The 16,521-nt window shown below is 45.7% G+C and overlaps 1 protein-coding gene across 5 annotated transcripts in view; it reads left to right on the plus strand.

Moving 5' to 3' along the window:
• ROCK1 (Rho associated coiled-coil containing protein kinase 1) overlaps positions 1–16,521 on the plus strand; it is a 165,532-nt gene that overhangs the window by 142,599 nt on the left and 6,412 nt on the right. For 2 of the 5 annotated variants that reach the window (XM_067546875.1, XM_067546898.1), the window contains exons 29-33: positions 250–338; positions 1,461–1,539; positions 1,629–1,890; positions 8,873–9,080; positions 11,985–12,134. In XM_067546875.1, coding sequence (XP_067402976.1) covers positions 250–338; positions 1,461–1,539; positions 1,629–1,890; positions 8,873–9,080; positions 11,985–12,102 — 756 coding nt within the window. In that variant the 3' untranslated portion in view covers positions 12,103–12,134. Of the gene's footprint in view, positions 1–249; positions 339–1,460; positions 1,540–1,628; positions 1,891–8,872; positions 9,081–11,984; positions 12,135–16,521 lie in introns of those variants that run through there. The other 3 variants (XM_067546883.1, XM_067546891.1, XR_010919512.1) reach the window with 2 other exon arrangements.

Genomic DNA, 16,521 nt, shown 5'->3' on the forward strand with positions numbered 1-16,521 from the left:
TATCTCGCTCCTTTTTATTGCCTAACCTTCAAAGTGTTTGCAAGGATGGAGTGCCTTGGAGCTTTCAATGATCACTGCTTCCAGAGGTTTCAGCTGCAACACTAGCACATCTCCCAGTGTTGCAGTTGTGCAGAGGTTCATCTTGAAAAACTCTAGTTATTGGTATATAAGGGGTGGGTGTGTGTGTGTGTGTGTGTGTGTGTGTGTGTGTGTGTGTGTGTAACCTTTTTCCCTTTCCTTTTCTTTCAGTATGTTGTGGTAAGCAGTAAAAAGATTTTGTTCTATAATGATGAAAAGGACAAGGACCAGTCCAATCCATCCATGGTACTAGATATCGAGTAAGTGATGCTACTGTTAATTTGAGGTAAAAAAAATTGGTAAAAACATTTTATTTTATGTACTGTGACTGACAACAAATTTGAAAACTCAGAATCAAGATACAGTAAATAGCCTTGAATCTGCTTTGGCCTTTGGAAAATAAATACTTATTTGTCCTGCTTTAAGATACTGAAGTGTTTTGTTTCTGGTATCTTCAACTTTTAGACTTCAGTGACAATTTTTATCTAGTGTCTTGTTTTGATAAAATATAAAGGAAAAAATTAACTACAGTATAATATGATAATGGGATTAGCCATTGTTCTGTATTCAGGGTGGTGCAGAGCCACATCATCACATGATGTGCACAGGAACGGGAATACATGCATTGCTCCACATCTTGATATGATGGCAGCATTCTCTCCTTTCTGTGAACAGCCAGGTCCTTGGGTGGGGGGAGAAGATGAAGCCATGGCCCCTGACTCCCTGACCCTGCCTAACCTTTTTGGGATGACTAGCGCTCCCTGGGCTGCACTGAGGGAACAGTCCTTGTGTTCCCTAAACAAAAGAACTGCAATTGTACATGGCACAATTCTGGGACAAAAGGTGAGGGAAAGGCTCCTTGATTCCAGAGCCATGTGTTCCATCACCACCACCTCTTTCGTACGTATCTGAGCAAGGATCAGGTTTGATCTAGCCCAGTGTTTCTCAATTTTTTCAGGTTGTTGACTCCTTAATTGAAATAAAACATTTTCACACATCCCTTACATTTAATATAAAAGAGAGAAAAAATATATCAGACATAAGATGTTTGTATGTTTTCAGAGGTTGACAGAATATCCTCAGCCTTGAAGGATAAGAGTGCATGGGAGAGTGAGATTTCCTTTGCTTTGGATTGTAATAAAATTTTCAGTGCCTCACAACTGTCCTGATTGTCTACGTGACCACCCTGGCATTCACAGCTCACCAGTTGAGAAACACTGGTCTAGCTCAATATCAATAAGTGTTTTGCACTGCAGATAATGTCTTCTTCCCATGAAGTTAGTCGTAAGATTGAGTCTCCAATTTAAATCCAGAGCAGTTTAATAAAGAGATTTGGTGTATACTCTGTGAGCACTTTCCAAATCTTGTTTCTGTAATTACAGTAAACTATTCCATGTTCGACCTGTCACCCAAGGAGATGTATATAGAGCAGAAACTGAGGAAATCCCTAAAATATTCCAGGTAACAGGAATTTAAATAATTTTTAAAAATCAATACAATTTATCTGTTTTAAAGGTTTGTCCAATATATTATTTTTAATTTTTGCTCAGATTCTGTATGCTAATGAAGGTGAATGCAGGAAAGATTTGGAAGCAGAACCGGCACAGACAGTGGAGAAGACAAATTTTCTAAATCACAAAGGGCATGAATTTATTCCTACATTATACCACTTTCCAGCCAACTGTGAAGCCTGTGCCAAACCCCTCTGGCATGTCTTTAAGCCACCCCCTGCCTTGGAGTGTCGAAGGTGCCATGTTAAGTGCCATAGAGATCATTTAGATAAAAAGGAGGACTTAATTGCTCCATGCAAAGGTAAGGCATTGTACCTATTATATTTTTTTGTAGCTTGAAACAGTTATTCTGTGCATTTCTAGCCAAACACTTCAAATTACCAGATGCAAATAAAAATAATGTATTAATGGTAGCTTTAGAAAAATTTATACTGGTAAGGATAGTGTTAAAATAATGGACACCTAACACATTGCTGTTAAAGAGGCAAACTATGCCTATGTCTCCATAGAGAGTTCCTTGGCAGCAGAACTGATGCAATTTTGCTGTGGGAAATCAGAGCGTGATTCTAGAGATTGTATGCAGGGATAAGCTGTAGGAGGGGAATGCTAAGGAGCACCCACGCCACATGTATCCTTCCATCATTCTCTGCACCTTCACAGAGGGACATACTGGGGCCATACAGGCTACTACAGCCTTAAGGCTAGAGCAGCAGCCGTGGAGTTGCTTTGCAACTATCCCATGGGCTGAAGGGGAGCATTCCTTCTTCTTCCAGTGCTTGCTCATATCAATTCCATTCGAGGTGTGTGCGTGCCTCCATGCATGGTTACTGGAATTTTTTTCTCTCTACCAATACCTGTAGGGCTGGCTCTGACACCTCCTGGAATCCTGTGCATATGCCATGGTATATGAGGCGCCGCTGGCGCTATGCCCCATCAGTTCCTTCTTTCCACCTGTGACGGTTGCTGGAACTGCTCTGCTTGCTTCGCAAGTGCTCAGTACTTTCAGTAGTTTTTGATAGTAGTTGTTCGTTCTCTGTTAGTTAAGTAATTGTTAATAGTTCAATAGTTAGGTTAGGAATAGTCCCTGCTGGGACCTTTGCCCAGGAGCAGGACATGCTCTGGTTTCTGGGTTTCAAGCTCTGCATCTCGTGCAGGAAACCCTTTCCTTTTAGTGACCCCCACGACAGTTGCCTGAAGTGCATGGGGGAAGGTCACAAGAAGGTGTAAGATCTGTAAGGCTTTCAGGCCGCGGACTCAGAAGGAGAGGGAAATCTGCCTGAAGGCCTTACTGATGGAGGCAGCGCTAAGCCCCGACATGGCACCACTTCCTCTTCCCCTTCCCCGTCAAGGAATAACAGAAGAAGCAACATGCAGAGAGAGGCTGCTCTCCTGCACCGAGAAAGTCTAGGGAAGCGGGGTCGAGCGTGGGACCCGTTCCGGACCAGCTGGTTGAGGGTCAGCAGGAGAGGGAATCGCCATCTAGGAGTGCAACCCTGATGAGAGAGCCACCCCCGACTCCTGGGAGTGGGAGGGGACCTCTTCAGCTTATGGTGCCATCAACGCCAGAGGCATTCCAAGTGGCAAGGAACTTGATGGCTCTGCTATTGCCACCTTTTCTTTGGTTCCCGGTGATGTCAAAGGAAACAGCTCCAGTTTCCAAAGGGTCCCCCACAATGGCTGCACCATTCCCCCAAACAGAGGCACCCAACCCTGAGGGCCAGGTCACTGCGCAGGGAGTTGATGTTGTGGCACTGGTCCCTGAGAGGGTGCTCCCTATCCCCGTATCCAGAGTGCTCTTCAGTGGAACATCAGAGGCAGTCACCGGCCACCTCAGGGCTCCGATCGCAATCTTCAGCACAGAGGGCCTCACGCTTAGGAGGACAGCACTGTTCCCACTCAACCTCCCACAGGTGTTCTCTGGAGGGGAGTTGACACCATTCCACGCTCCCCGGCACTGAAGAGTTTGCCTGTACAGGCACGGTACAGAACCCGGTCGTCGGAGAGGGAGTCATCCCCTAAAGGGGGCAAAGACGCCGCAAGCCTTTGGTCCCAAGGCGCCGATCTTCAACATGGCATTGGTCCCGCTCATCCTTGGGCCATGGATCCTCGGCAACCCGGCATTGGTTGGGTGAACAGCACTGATGGTCATCCTTTTTGCGTTCCCCAACATGAAGGCGGCGATCATCGGAGTGCCATGGTGCTCGGGGTGCCGTTCCTCCACCCCGCAGTACCGCATCACAAAGGAGCCAGCTACTTCCCCCCCTCCATGGTCATCCGGCAGCGAGTCCATTACATCAAGGGAGGACAGGTAGCCTGTTGCTCGACTGGGGCATTGCCACCCCCCAAGATTCAGGAGCAAATCCCCTGTTCTGCAGCTCCTGATTGGCCCCAAGGCCAGTGGCTGGCACAGTAGCTGTATTGGGGACCCTGGGGGATACCAGTGGCCCCGGGCCCTCTCTGATACAGGTCTTCTGGCATGCAGTCAGCGCCAGTGGCCTTGGAGAGGGCGCACGAGTTGGAGGAGGACTCAGACACCCAGGAGGGGACATTTGAGAGCGGCTTCCCATCAGCAGCAGAGGTTGCCACTGCCCTTTGTGCCAGCTCAGTCCTCATCATATTCCCTGGACCAGGCGGTCACATTGGGGCTATCTGTCCCCCTGGACGACTTTCAGGCCCACCAAGAGCTCCTTAAGAGAGTGGCCTCGAATTTGGGTTTGGAGGCAGAGGAGCTCAAGGAGGCCTCAGACAGCCTCTTTGATGTGTTCGCAGCGGCGATGCCAGCCCGGGTTGCCCTACCTGCACATGAAGGGGAACTCACAATTGTGAAAGCTCTGTGGTAGACGCCATTATCTGTGGCCCCAACATCAAAAAGGGCAGAGAAAAAGTACTATGTTTCTGCCAAGGGGGATGAATATCTGTTCACTCACTCCTCCCTGGGTTCCCTGGGAGTGGTGGCCTCCAACAAGCTTGATAGACAGGGCCAACCTAGCACAACTCCCAAAAACAAGGACAATAAAAAACTGGGCCTTTTTGGGAGAAAAATTTATTTGACGGCAAGCCTGCAGTTTCACATTGCTAAACAACAAGCACTCCTGGGCAGGTACAATTACAATCTTTGGGACTCTCTCAAGCATTTTGAGGCGTTCCTGCCTCAGAAACAGGCACCGGACTTTGCCACCATCCTCGAGGAGGGTATAACAGTGGCTAGATCGGCCCTGCAGGCGGCTTCTGATGTGGCATACTCAGCCAGGAGGGCCATGACCTCAGTGATTTGCATGTGTCAGTGCCCATGGCTGCAATTTTCTGGTCTGTTGCAGGAGGTGCAGCAGTCCATTCAGGACCTTTCTTTTGACAAGTCTACCCTTTCCTCAGACCAGACTGACACCAAGCTGCATGGTCTGAAGGACTCGAGGACTATGGTGTGCTCCTTGGGCATTTATATGCCCCAGACCTCGAGGCGCCAGTTCTGCTCTCAGCAACAGTAGCAGAGGTATCTGCCTCCTCATTTCGCCCCCTACAGATGAAGGGACAAAGATAGGGGGTCTAGGAGGTGCTGGATAACTGCGGGGTCTGCCCCAGCTAGGGCCTTCTAGGCACTCCAACAGCCAACGCCATTCCTTTTGAGGGTGCACCAGAGGACAGAGTTCCAGTCTCCAGAGAGGATCCTCCCTCCCGTCCATTCCTCAACCGTCTTGCCCCTTTCCTGTCCGAATGGGCCAAGACAACATCGGACCTTTGGATCCTTGGCATAATCTCAGCAGGATAGGTCCTTGTGGGAGTTCCCTTCAGGGACCACTCTCACAAGCAACTTCTCGTGCAGGAAGTGGAGAACTTTATGAGCCATGGGGCTGTAGAGGAGGTACTGATGGACATGAAAGGGAAAGAATTTTACTCCCGGTACTTCCTTATTCCCAAGGTGAAAGGGGGGTCTCAGATCCATTCTAGACCTGCATTGTCTCAACAAATATCTCAAGAGACTGAAGTTCCACGTAGTCTCCCTAACCTACATCATTCCCTCTCTTGATCCAGGAGACTGGTATGCCGCCCTCGACCTAAAGGACATGCACTTCCACATCACAATTTTTCCTAGTCATAGGCCATTTCTCCGCTTCGTTGTGGCTCTCTCCCACTACCAATTTATGGCATTACCCTTGGTCTCTCGTCTGCCAAGAGTGTTTACAAAATGTACGGCATGTATGGTGGTGGTGCACCTAAGATGCCAGGACATGCAGATTTACCCATGCCTAGATGACTGGCTGATCAAGAGCAGGTCTCAGTCTCAGGTCTGAAGCAGCCTGGACCTCGTGTACCACCTGCTGCCATCTGGTTCTGTTAATAAATTAATAGAAATCAACACTAACGCTGGTACAGCAGATAGAATTCATTGGAGTGGTCCTGGACTCCACGTGGGCCAGTACGTTTCTGCCCCAACCTCACTCCAAACCCATGTCGGACATTATTACTCGCCTGCACGAGTGCCCCATCATGATAGGCAGGTCTTGTTTGCAGCTGCTGGGCCATCTGTCGGCTTGCACGTATGTAGTAAGGCTCGTACGCCTAGGGCTCAGGCTGCTCCAGTTGTGGCTGGCCTCTGTGTACTCCCTGAACAGGCACTCACTGAACCTCATGTCCTGTCCTCTATGGAATGGTGGCAGAATCCTCACTCGGTGCTGTGGGGCATGCCATTCAAGGAGCTTGCCCCCTTGATCGTGTTGGTTTCGGATGCCTCAGATTTGGGTTGGGGGGCCCATTTCAGCTCCAACCACAGCATGCAAGAGGTTTGGTCGCGGGAGGAGCAAGACATGCACATAGACGTGAGGGAGCTACGGGCGATGCGTCTGGCTTGTGGGGTGTTCCTTCCTTTCATTGTGGGCAAGGTAGTACAGGTGCTGACGACAACACTCCTGCCATGTACTATATCAACAAGTGGGGGGGACCCACTCCTCAGCCCTTTGCTGGGAGGCATTGTCTGTGGAACCTGGCAGTGAGCCATGATTTTCACCTTAGAGCGCCTCACCTTCCAGGCACCAGGAACGACACAGCAGACTGCCTCAGCAGGTCCTTTTTACCCCGCTGTGACTGGTTGCTGCACTTGAGGGTAGCCGCTATGATCTTCCAGAGGTGGGGCTCTCCCCAAGTGGACTTGTTTGCATCCAGATGGAACAAGAAGTTCCCGCAGTTCTGTTCTCTCTGCGGCCTCAAGGAGGTGTCGCTATCTTTCTCTTACAGTGGAAGGTGGTTCTGATGTATGCATTCCCACCCATTCCCCTGCTACACAGAGTTCTCCTGAAAATCAAGAGGGACAGGATGAACGTCCTGGTCGCACCAGCATGGCCCCATCAGCATTGGTTCAGCATACTGCTGGAACTGTCAACACCCCTTTTCCCCCACTGGAGTTGCCTCGGTGGCACAATCTTCTCCCCCAGGACCAAGGTCACTTACTGTGCCCGGATCTGGAGTCTCTGCATCTCATGGCATGGAGACTCCATGGCTGAACCCAGAGGAACAGGCCTGTTCGTCACAGGTTCAGCAAATTCTGCTGGGTAGCAGAAAGCCTTCCACTCAGGCTGCATACCTGGCCAAATGGAAGCGGTTCAGCTGCTGGGCAGCGTCCCGTGGAATTTTGCCTGAACGGTCATTGATCCAGGCTGTTCTGGAGTACTTTATTGCACCTTAAGCTGCAAGGCCTGGCTATGGCTTTGTTGAAGGTTCACCTGGTGGCCATCTCGGCCTTTCACCCTCCGCAAGACGGAAAATCGATTTTTTTTCCAATGCCATGATGATTAGGTTCCTGAAAGGAATAACGAGGCTCTACCCTCAGGTTTGAGACCCAGTGCCTCCTTCGGATTTGAACCTAGTTCTGTCTCAGCTCATGGGTCCCCACCTCGAGCCTTTCGCTACCTGTCCATTGCTATTGCTCTCCTGGAAGGTATCCTTCCTGGTAGTGATTACCGTAGCGAGACGAGTCTCTGAGATTAGGGTGCTTACCTCTGAACCGCCATACACAACCTTCTATAAGGACAAGGTCCAGTTGCAGCCTCATCCTGCTTTCTTACCCAAGGTGGTGTCTCAATTTCATTGTAACCAAGATATATTTCTTCCTGTGTTCTTTCCCAAGCTGAATGGCTAGGAGGAAGAATGGAGGTGGCAAACACTTGACGTTATGCGAGTATTAGCTTTCTACATTAAATGCACTAAGTCATTCTGGAAAACTACACAATTCTTTATTGCAGTGGTGGATAGGATGAAGGGTTTACCTGTCTCTGCCCAGCACATTTCCTCCTGGATAACTTCCTGCATCAAGTTTTCTTACGAGCAGTCGAAGGTGCCTCTGTCGGGTGTTGTCACGGCCCACTCCACCAGAGTGCAAGCTTCCTTGGCAGCCTTTCTGGCACAGGTGCCAGTGCAAGACAACTGTAGAGCTGCCACCTGATCATTGGTGCACACCTTCACGTCGCACTATGCCATTGTCCAGCAGGCATGGGATGATGCCGGGTTCAGCAGAGCGGTGCTGCAGATAGCTTATCTGTAACTCCAGGCCCATCTCCAAGGTATTTCTTGTGTGTCACCTAGAATGGAATCAACATGAGCAAGCACTCGGAGAAGAAATGACGGTTACTCACATTGTAACTGTTCTTCGAGATATATTGCTCATATCTATTCCATAATCCGCCCCCTGTCCCTGCTATTGGAGTTGACAGCAAGAAGGAACTGACGGGGTGTAGGGCTGGCGGTGCCTCATGTACCCCCAGCATGTGTGCGGGACTCCAGGGGGTGCTGTAGCCAGCTCTATGGGTACTGCTGAAGGGAAAAAAATTCAGGTAACTGTGCAGGGAGGTGCGTAAACGCTTAGAATGGAATGGACATGAGCAACATGTTACAGTTAGAACAACAGTTACAAGGTGAGTAATTGTCTTTTTGTGCTCCCATAGAGAAGTATACATCCCTGTACTTTAGGTGTGCATTTTTCTCCAGAATTTGGGCCACAGAGCCCCAATATAATTATATCAGCTTTATTAGGACTAAAATTAAAGTAGACTAAAGTAGACTAAAGTCGCCATAATTTTAATTTGGTTAATAGAGACAGATTTGCATAGTTTTATATTTAATTTCTGTAATTTCCACTGATATGTTTTACAAATATATAACCCATTTCATTAAACATTAGGTATGCAGATTCCAGCACTCTCCCAGCAGCATGATTATCATAACACTATAAACATTGTATTGATAATTCTGCCTAGTTTTTCATTGAACAGTCTTCTTTCTTCTCTTATTTACAGTGAGTTATGATATAACTTCAGCAAGAGATATGTTGTTGTTGGCATCCTGTCAGGATGAACAGAAGAAATGGGTCACTCATTTAGTAAAGAAGATACCCAAGACACCCCCATCCAGTTTCATTCGTGCTTCCCCTAGAACTCTGTCTGCAAGATCCTCAGCGAATCAGTCTTTCCGAAAAGTTGTTAAAAATACTTCTGGAAAAACTAGGTGAGAAATTAACTATAACATTTCTAGCTCTTTTTTTAATGCAAAAATGTCTGTCAGTATATCATAAATTATGGGGGCATTGTTAGTAAGTCTGCAGTTAAAGTTGTGCTGAACTTTTCATTTACAACAGGATTAAAATCCCTTTTGTTTCACAGTTTCGTTATTAAAAATAGTCTTCAGAAGAAAAAGGTACAAATCATTCAATTTTTAAATTTAGCCCTTAGAATCTCACATTCTGCTTCAAGTGGTTGTCCATATGCCTATTCCATTAATGGTGTGTGTGTGTGCCCCCTGTTCTTGAGTTTGGAGCCTTTCGGCCAGCATATCTGTTTGGGGCACATACACCCTGCATCTCCTCATGTTTCTCACTGAGGGCATAAGAGGTAGCACACACAATCTGCCATTGGTTCCTCTCAATCGCCTCTTGGCATCGAGAGAGCAGTTGTTGTCCATCTCTGTATTCCAGTTCAGTAGTGTATTCGTATTTATAGTTAATTATAGCTAGTGTACTTTTTACAATTAAAATGAGAGAGAGAGAGAGAGAGGAGAAAACTGTTTTTCTGAGGTGGCCACCTCAAGATCGCCAAGGTTTAAATACTGCCTCCCTTCTGAGGGAACTGTGCCCACCAATGATAGGCATGTTAAAGGCCTCTATTGTCCTCAGGGAATCTCACGTTTTCCTGGAAGATATGTAAATTGCAAATTATTCATATCCCAGGCCTGTAGAGACAATTTTTCAGATTTTTCTGTTAAATAGATCATAGAGTATTAGAATTGGAAGGGACCTCAGGAGGTCATCTAGTCCAACCCCCTGATCAAGGCAGGACTAACCTCAGCTAAATCATCCTAGCCAGGACTTTGTCAAGCCACAGCTTAAAAATCTCTAAAGATGGAGATTCCACCACCTCCCTAGGTAACCCATTCCAGTGCTTCACTACCCTCCTAGTGAAAAGCTTTTTCCTAATATCCAACCTAGACCTCCCGCCCTGCAACTTGAGACCGTTGCTCCTTGTTCTGTCATCTGCCACCATTGAGAACAGCCTATCTCCATCCTCCCTGGAACCCCCTTCTAGGTAGTTAAAGGCTGCAATCAAATCCCCCCTCATTCTTCTCTTTTGCAGACTAAACAAGCCTAGTTCCCTCAGCCTCTCCTCATAAGTCTTGTGCTCCATCCCCCTAATCATTTTTGTTGCCCTCCGCTGCACTCTCTCCAACATGTCCACATCCTTTTTGTAGTGGGGAGACCCAAAATTGGACACAGTACTCCAAATGAGGCCTCACCAATGCCAAATAGAGGAATAATCACTTCCCTCGATCTGCTGGCAATGCTCCTACTAATGCAGCCCAATATGCTGTTAGCCTTCTCGGCAACCAGAGCACACTGCTGACTCATATCCAGTTTCTTATCCACTGTAACCCCAAGATCCTTTTCTGCAGAACTGTTGCCTAGCCCGTTGGTCCCCAGTCTGTAGCTGTGCATGGGATTCTTCCGTCCTAAGTGCAGGACTCTGCACTTGTCCTTGTTGAACCTCATCAGATTTCTTTTGGCCCACTCCTCCTATTTGTCTAAGTCACTCTGTATTATAGATCCATAGAGCTATCACCAAATCCAGGCTGACCAACCCTGCAGTACATTCTGCTCTGAAGATTGCATGTGCAGGTTCCTTACCACACAGATGGTCATTCTCCATGACCCATAAGTCAATGAAAATGGAGAAGAAGCATGCCAAAGAAAAAGCTTAGAGCACAGGGAACTCTTAAGGGCAGATCCCCCTCTAAGAATTGTGCAAAGAGGAGCTCTCCTCCCCTCACCACTCATCTGAGGTTTCGTGGCCCCACATGGTAACTATAGAATCTCAACGAGTCTCAGTCCTGAGGAATCTCTCAGGCTGGTGCCATCAAGATCTCCACCAACCAGGGATCCCCACCACCAGTCCTTGATTTACTGCCTTAAAAGCTAGAGTTCATCACATTTGTAATAAGACTGTATATTTACATTAAAAGCAATGAGAGTCCTGTAGCACTTTAAAGACGAACAAATTTCTGCAGGCATAAGCTTTTGTGGGCTGCAACCCACTTCGTCAGATGCATGAAATAGAAATCAGATAGGAGGAGGAGGAGGAGGAGGAGGAGGAGGAGGAGGAGGAGGAGGGTGTGTGTGTGTGTGTGTGTGTGTGTGTGTGTGTGTGTGTGTGTGTGTGTGTGTGTGTGTGTGTGTGTGTGTGTGTGTGTGTACACATCCAAGGGTAAGAAACAATGGGGAGAGTAGGTGTAAACAAAGTCCATTCAGTTAGAGTAGATGAGGTCTATTCAGAACCATTGATTAGAAGATAAGAATGTGTGAACAGTGACGATTACTTCTTCTAATGAGAGAACCATTCCAAGTCCCTATTCAGACCCAGTTTGATTGTGTCAAGTTTTCATATGAGTTTAGTTTTTTAACTTTTTAGTTAGTTCCTTTCTGAATGCAGTCAGCAATTAAACTCTTTATGTAAACTGCACATGAGACCTCACCTACTGCTACTTCAACTCTTTTTAGAACATTCTTTATTTCTGACACTCCACTGTATCCTTCATTGGTCTTTTCCTTTTCATTCTAATTAATTAGTTTTTAGTTGGTGCTGAGCCTTTACACTCAGATTTGAATAGCAGCTTCCTTGGAAGCGTTGATTGTTTCCAAGATAACTTACATCTGAAGCTTGAGGCTGCTACTCCATCTTTGTCTGTCAAAGCTTAAAGCAATTGTCTTCTTAGATGTCTTAATTTGCCTATGCCACATTAGAACGGTAGCTTTATCTTTTGCACATGTAGTCTGTCAGGAATGAGGACATCTCCTTCATTCAATCAATTTGTTAGTATGGATAGTTTGTTTTTCATGTTCTTCCTTTTTTGTTGTTCTTTCAGGGGTTTATCTATGTTAAACTATTTCCACCAGTGCCTCACCACACAGCACTTGAGGTGTACCTGGCACTATTTTCTGAATGGTGTATACCTGGTCAAGGGACCTTCACCAGATTCCTAGAGTCTGTAAATCTATTCCAGTCCAGAGTTAAGGTATTTCATCCACTTAAGGGTCAAGGACTGCTTTGGAGGTTAAGTGCTTTGTGTATCTGACTACTGTATTAGGGTATTAAGGTGGAAGAAGATGTGAGCCCAGAAGTGTTGGTTCTGGACACTTTGTGATCAGTGTGAATACCTGTGAGACACGGTACGCCTGATTTGCAGATCAATAAGGTTTAATGTGCAAGGTTTTCTATAAATATACTAGTTAGATACCAAGCCTAAAATTAACTACAATACATCATACTCACTAAGCCTGGAGAGCTAAGCAGTCACTCAGAAGGCTGTATACAGGAACAGCTTTCTTCAGGGGCCCTGCCAGGGAGTCAGTGGCCTCTAGTCCAACCGGCAGCACCTCCCGCAGAGTCAGGTGTTGATGGAGCGCCCCCCTTTGTCTAAGTGATAACTACTTATACCCTTCCATAAACAACCTTCACCTAATTATCTCTTTCTCATTATCATAGATGCTAATTACCTACATTGGGTTTCCATCCTTAACTACATTTCATTCTCTCCATAATAATTGGGGTTGTCAAAACAACATCTGGTGATAGGAAGGGCGGAGTAAAAGTATGCCCCTTGGCAATAAAACAGTGTACCCCAGTCGTTCAAGGATAGCTTCTTGTTCCCATCACCGTTATCTATGTGCAGCTGCAAGCATACAATATCTGTATTTTGTCTTATATGCCGTGCTATGCAGAAACTGAGACATCTATAAGGTTATTCAGTCTCTGCCAACTGAAAGATATCATGCTACAGGGGTCAGAATATCCAAGCAAGCAACTGAAGCTATGTTAGGCCTGTAGGACAGTGGTCAGGCAACTCAGGTGGTATCAGGCCTCCAACAAGAAGCAGAGAGGGGTAGAAGGTTGCCTTATAGTAAATGCACTGTAAGACCACTGCCTTGATACATTGGTGCTGAACAGTAGAGATTCTCCAGAACACCTGTACCTCAGTTCATCTGAGACACTCTGGTAATTGGAACTTCTGTCTTGGCACATCATAAGGTGAAAGAAGCATCAATGCCTTGGCCTAAACATATTAGTGCCAGGGAAAGGAAGAACTCTGGTGAGTAACTACCTCTGCCTAGACTGAGCAACACCATGGTGGAAGCAATCTGAAGTATATCACCTCAGCCTCAAAATCCCAGAAACAGGCACATATCTATCTCAACACATTGGCACTACAGAGGAGAGGCACTCCAGTGCTTTGTCATCTCTGCCTCAACACTGGTACATTGGTGTCAGATGAAGAGGTACTCCAGTGGATTTGCCTCAGAATACTCACATTGATGTAATGAGTCACTTTGGTGCATCAGTGCCTCCACCTCATTGTGCAACTGCTTTGATAGATTGGTGCTTTGACCTCTCTCTGTTGGCACCATGAATCTGATGTGCCTTGCTGCCTAGGGGACATGGAGTTGAGTGCCTATATGCACTGGCACCACAGAGGTGGTGTGTCTCTTTGAACCAGCGCTGTAGAGATGAGGTATGCTGGAATTGTAGTACTGTAGCCGTAGCACCTTGAAGTGAGGTGAGCTAGTGCCTAGCCATTGCCATTCAAGCACTATGTGAGGGAGGTGCTGAAATGCTGGGTGTCACTGCATGAGGGGTTTGATGCCTCTTGTATCTCTAGATGCCAAGCAGAACAGTGTTGGTTTGGGGTATTTAGTTTCTGTTCAGGTTCTCCTGGTACTCAGAGAAGTGAAGTTGCTTTGTCGCAACAGCAGTAACTGGGGACCTTCAGTGTTCTGATGTGGGGAGGCACTTTGAAACATTGTTACTTTGTTTTCATTTTTCCTGTGCCCCTGAGATGCAAACTCATTGACATATCAGAGCATTATGATGATACTTGGCAGGCCAGTTTTGATTCTGTGTCGTGTTTCTGTTAGCTCACTATCCAGAACACAGAACTTTTCCACCATTCAACAGCAAGAACTGATCAACACCCCGGCATAACACCAGGGGGAGAAGTTTGAAGAATCCCACAGACAATATCTTCTCTAATGGCCTGTGTTGGAAGCTCAACACATCAGTTGTGGTTTAGGATCTGCTGTTGGACTTCATCAACTCGTTTATTCATAGATTATAAGGCCAGAAAGGACCAAGGATTGCATTAACCGTTTTGGCGACAGTGGGAGCGCATGTTCAGCTGATTATCAATCATGACTCTCAAGTCCCCCCCCCTCGAGTCATTACTTCCCAAGATAGGCCATGCTTACAGGATGAGAGACTATGTTCTGTGTTCTGAGTTGTATGACTTTACATTCAGCCATATTGAAATGCACATTGTTTGTTTGCTTGCACCCCGCTTATCAACCGATCCAGATCACTCTGTATGTTTCCTCCAAGGACATTGATAAAAAAATTATATGGTGTAGAGCCACCAACCAATCTCTGCAGGACCCCATTAGAAACACACTCACTCAATGATGACTCCCCATTCACATTTTGAGACCTATCAGTTTGCCAATTTTTAATCCATTTCTTGTGTGCCATGTTGATTTCATATCATTCTAGTTTCTTAATCAAAATGCTGTTTTATTCTAAGTCAAATGCCAATCAAATATGTAATTTCATCTAAAAAAGATATCAAGTTAGATTGACAGGAATTAATTTCCATAAACTTTGTGTTGATTGGCATTAATTTTATTACCCACCTATAATTCTTTATTGAGTCCTGTATCGCCTGTTCTGTTGTTTTGCTCGAGATTGATGTCAGGCTGTGATAGATCTATAATTACCCATGTCATACCATTTATCTTTTTAAAATATTAGCACAATATTAGCTTCCTTCCAGATCTCTGTAACTTCCCCAGTGTTCCAAGACTTATTGAAAATCAACATTAATGGGAGAGACAGCTCCTCTTAAAACTCTTTAAATGTAAGTTACTGGATTTGCTGATTTTTAAAATGTCAAGCTTTCATAGCTGCTATTTAACTTCTCCTTAGTTACTGTTGGAATGAAAAGTATTTCATCATCATCATATGATATGAATGGATCGTTTGGCTTTTCCCTAAATACAGAACAGAAATATTTATTGAACACTTTCTGTATTTTCTGCACTATTGACAATTCTACCATCTAGTAATGGACCAATACCATTGTTAGAATTTTCCCCCCAGTATATTTGAAAAAAACCCAAACCTTACTGTTTTTAACTCACTGGCCATAGATTTCTGTTTGTATCCTCTTTCTGTCATTGCAGTGGCTGTGAGCTCTAATGCAACATTCCTGGAATTAATACTTGCTCATGTTGAAAGTCATTCCCCCAGATGAGGTAGTCTTGAGGATCTCTATTGAATGTGTTAACATCTACCAGAACAATTCACTTCTGTTCTTGGCAAGCTAGGATTTGACCACCTGAACAAAGACGTTTAATTCCTTTTATATGTCTCAGATTGCTTTGTTCTGTTTTTCTGCCAGCAGCTGAGCTGTCCCAAAAGGAACTTCTTTGGGGAGTAAATATCATAGGCGCACTCATGTGCAGGAAGCGCTCAAGAATTTTCTTCTAGCTGGACCTCAGCAACTCCATGTAACCAGCTAAGATGGCTGTGCCTTTCTGCACTCCAAATTTTAGGACAGTTTCACTCAAAATATTGTTTTTTTTAAAGCACTCAGGGTTTGAACATCTTCCTAGTGCAAGATGCCTTACTCTAGTGGGCTAGGATGTTGACAGTCTGAGAACGGCCCTTTTTTCCAGTGTTCTGATTCATTCATATTGTGGGGTCCATATTAGATTTGCCTTGAAACAAACACACCTGTCAGGTCATGGGGCATAGACATTGCTCTAAAGGGCCAGCCTACTGAGCTCCCATTGAAAGATGACATAGCAGCAGGATTTCTCCATTCTTGCTGACATACAAATTGTGAAGCCAGGGCTCTGTGGAGCAGATGTTTCCCTACTAAGTGTGGCAATAGCATCCAGCTCCTGCTTTGTCAAGGCAGCAGTGCTCTGGCTAACCTCAATTTTCTTAGCAGTACTTTTTACTTGTCTATTATGAAACATTCCTTGACATCCTTCTCTGAGTAGGAAACCTGTGTATATGGTATCTCTTAAAGAATGGAAAAATTTGTACTGTAATCGTGGCCTACTCGTAAGGTCCTGGAGTGCTGTGGTTCACTGCTGCCATGTCAGATGTACCACTTCTATGTAAGCGCTTGATCTTAGGTACCTCTGCCCAGGGAACTGAGCCTTATTATGCAGCTTCTGTGGTTAGCTCCAATTTTGCAATAGTCTTGATTGCTCCTTCCAGTACTTGAGGTTTCTTCTTTCAAAGAGCTATCCCAGTCTCCCTTTCATATATGTGGGTCACACATGCAGGATTAATTGTTCCTTAAAATGTGTAAATGCCCTGGTGACTAGATGTCAAAGGGCACA

Source organism: Emydura macquarii, unplaced genomic scaffold (assembly GCF_026122565.2).
Source record: "Emydura macquarii macquarii isolate MOO-44397 ecotype Brisbane River unplaced genomic scaffold, CSIRO-AGI_Emac_v2 contig_212, whole genome shotgun sequence".
Classification (NCBI taxonomy): Eukaryota; Metazoa; Chordata; order Testudines; family Chelidae; genus Emydura; species Emydura macquarii.